Raw genomic sequence first — 3,441 nt, 5'->3', positions numbered from 1 at the left:
TATATATATATATATATATATATATATATATATGTATATATAATCATGTAGAGAATGGAGAAACAAACACAGGAAAAATCAGGTCAATTGCGCTAGTTAGCCATTGATTTAATCAATTATGTGGAAATTATGTAATTATATACATATATATATATGTATGTATGTATATACATATATACAGAGAGAGAGAGAGACAGAGAGAGAGAGAGATGCAATCTTATATTCACCTTTTCCTACTGTAAAGTCGTCTATGGAAGTCTACTTTTAGAAGGTTTATGTGGGTACATTTATATCCATATGAATATTTGAATATGTCATGCTGATCACTAATTATAGCTACCTGGGCCTAATTTCCAACCATAACTTATAGGGTTGTGTGTTTGTGTGTGGGTATAGACGATAGCCTCTAGTTGTAAGTGTGTGTGTGCGTGTGCACATATATGTCATATCTCTGGTCATCTGTTAAGAGCTATACACATACACACACACATGCCACCATCACAAACACCATCACTACCACCACTACTGTGACCACTGCCACCCACCATGGTCATCACCCCCACCCCACCACCATCACCACCATGACGACAGTGACAACGACGACGACGACCACAACCATGACACCCATCACCATCATGTGTGTGGTGTGTGTATAGCTCTTAACAGATGACTACACACACACACACCACACAGATGACCACACACACACACACACACATCACACAGATGACCACACACGTGCACACATGGACAAACACACACATACATGCGTGCGCATGCACAAACACACATATATATGTTTACAAATATATATCTGTATACTACATGTATATGAATATTTATATGTATATTTATATATAATGTTTATACATGTTTCTGTGTGTATGTATATATTTGTGTGTATGTGTGTGTTTGTTCATCTCTCTCTCTCTCTCTCTCTCTCTCTCTCTCTCTCTTTTTGTTTTTGTGTAAACACACACACACAAAATTTATATATGAGTGTGCTTACATGCGCATGTGTGTATGTGTGTGTGTTTACACTTTAACCACCAGTTATAAATAGCTAATGAAAGGTAGGGGTAAAAACAAGTCATTAGACATTCTCCAGTAATGAAATAGACCCACAACCCTCACACTATAATTAGTGGGGTCAATATCACTGTGATCCCTTCCTCATTGCCCTTCACAGTCTTGCTTTTATGCTACCTTAATATTCTGGTATATTTGTAATCACTAATTGGCTTATGATTAAAATATCTGTCACAGTGTCTTTTCTGAGATATAGCCATTATTACTACCTACCTGTTGCTTTTACATAACCGGTCAGTGATCTGCTAGAATTAGCAACATACCTCTCACCTCTTTGAATCTCAACCCCTTTATCTTAAATAAAGAAGGCCATGTCGTTGTGGTCACTAGAGTCCTTGCTGAAGGGTAAAGTAAGGTTTTTTGGTTAGGAGATAAATATTTTCTTGTCATTATAGGTCATGGGTTTATTTAATGAGGACTGACGTAAGCTAAAGCTACAACCACCACCACCACCACCACAAACTCCACCATCACAAACACCATCACTACCACCACCACTACTGTGACCACTGCCACCCACCATGGTCATCGCCCCACCCCACCACCATCACCACCATGATGACAGTGACGACGACGACCACTACCACCACCACAACAGCAACCATGACAATCATTACCATCACAACCACCACTGCTCCCACCACCACCACCACAATCACTACCGCCAACATTACCACAATTACTATTTATACTACTGTGAACAATATCATCATCATTGTCATCATCATACTTGCCACCATCATTGTACTCTATATTCTTAATATCAGGTATTTTCTGTTTCCAGGTATCAGTGTTCCACGGAAACGGTTTCGTCCTGTAAAAACAACCTCTGATCTTTTATTGGTTATGAGTAATTTATATACCATGAAAACGGGAGCACTTGAGATGAGTACAAAACGCTCGTTTCCATCTGTACCGTTGGTGAAACTTGGAGCAACTTTTCAAAAGGTAATAATACTTTTATTCCTTTTTATCAAACGGAAGGATATCCAAAAGGTTTCCAAAGGTGCAATGTTTAACATCTATTAAAAGTGGAAAGCAGATATTTCCACTCAAATTTCCATTACCCTTAACTGTGGAAAGTAGTTTTATACACCAATCTATTTTTCGTTGTTTACTTGTTTCAGTCATTTGACTGAGGCCCTGCTGGGGCACCGCTTGAAGGGTTTTAGCCGAATGAATCAACCCCAGGACTTGGTACTTATTCTATCAGTCTCTTTTTCTGGAATGCTATGTTATGGTGACATAAACACATCAACACCAGCTGTCAAGACACAAAGACACGCATACATAGATATATGCATATACATATATACGACAAGCTTCTTTCAGTTTCTGTCAATCAGCCTAAAGGTGCCATGTTGTTGGACTGAACCAGGAACCATGTGGTTAGGAAGCAAGCCTCTTACCACACAGCCATGCCTGCACCTGTTGAGGAATGTCACATTTGAAACTATTTTCTGTTGAGATATCTTTTTTCTTTTGTTTTGCTTGTTTCAGTCATTTTGACTGTGGCCAAGCTGGAGCACCGTCTTTTAGTCAAAGAAATTGACCCCTGAACTTATTCTTTGTAAGTCTAGTACTTATTACATCAGTCTCTTTCACCAAACCACTAGGTTACAGGGACGTAAATATACCAAGATTAGTTGTCAAGCTATTGTAGAGGGACATATACAGATACAAACACATAAATGTATACTCACACATACACACACTCGTGCACACACACACACACACACACACACACACACACACACACATATATATATACGACTGGCTTTTTTCAATTTCTGTCTACCAAATCCACCCACAAGGCTTTGGTCAGCTCAAGGCTATAATAGATGACACTTGCTAAAGGTATCATGGAGTGGATCTGAACCTGGAACCATGTTGTTGAGAAGTAATCTTCTTAACTGCCTTCAACAAGCAGTTTGAAGGCAGTTTCTCTTGTGTTTAAATGTAAACTATTTTATATTGAGAATATGTTGTCTATTGACTTTTTATACATGCTAGGCCACTGGTAGTGAAATTTCTAAAAAAAAAGTTGCTACCCTATATTTTACACACACACACACATATATATATGGTGGTTGTCTACTCCTTAAACAGAGTTTGACCACCTCCTGCACCTACACCTTAGCCCTTTCATGGCGTCTGATGTGGCTTTTTAAACCAGACAGTGTTTTGAAAAAACACCCACACAGATTGCACCTCTGATTTGCACTACCAATACCAGCAAGTTAGTTCTGCTCATTGTGGATCCTAACATGTCTTTTAAGACCCCCATTGGATTTGCAAACCCTCTGGCACACACCACATTCAAACGTGTGCACAGACATATATACATATATA

At 38.8% G+C, this 3,441-nt stretch overlaps 1 protein-coding gene across 2 annotated transcripts in view; it reads left to right on the top strand.

Annotated features, from left to right (window-relative positions):
• The window catches only part of LOC106883902 (UTP--glucose-1-phosphate uridylyltransferase), a 54,621-nt gene extending 52,488 nt beyond the window's left edge, over positions 1-2,133 (top strand). For both annotated transcript variants that reach the window (XM_052973834.1, XM_052973835.1), the window contains exon 13: positions 1,874-2,133. In XM_052973834.1, the coding sequence (XP_052829794.1) occupies positions 1,874-2,118 (245 nt within the window). In that variant the 3' untranslated portion in view covers positions 2,119-2,133. The remainder of the gene's footprint in view (positions 1-1,873) is intronic.
• The last annotated feature ends 1,308 nt before the right edge of the window (positions 2,134-3,441 follow it).

This window comes from Octopus bimaculoides, chromosome 17 (genome assembly GCF_001194135.2).
Source record: "Octopus bimaculoides isolate UCB-OBI-ISO-001 chromosome 17, ASM119413v2, whole genome shotgun sequence".
Taxonomy (NCBI): domain Eukaryota; kingdom Metazoa; phylum Mollusca; class Cephalopoda; order Octopoda; family Octopodidae; genus Octopus; species Octopus bimaculoides.
This window is presented reverse-complemented; position numbering and strand designations above follow the sequence as displayed.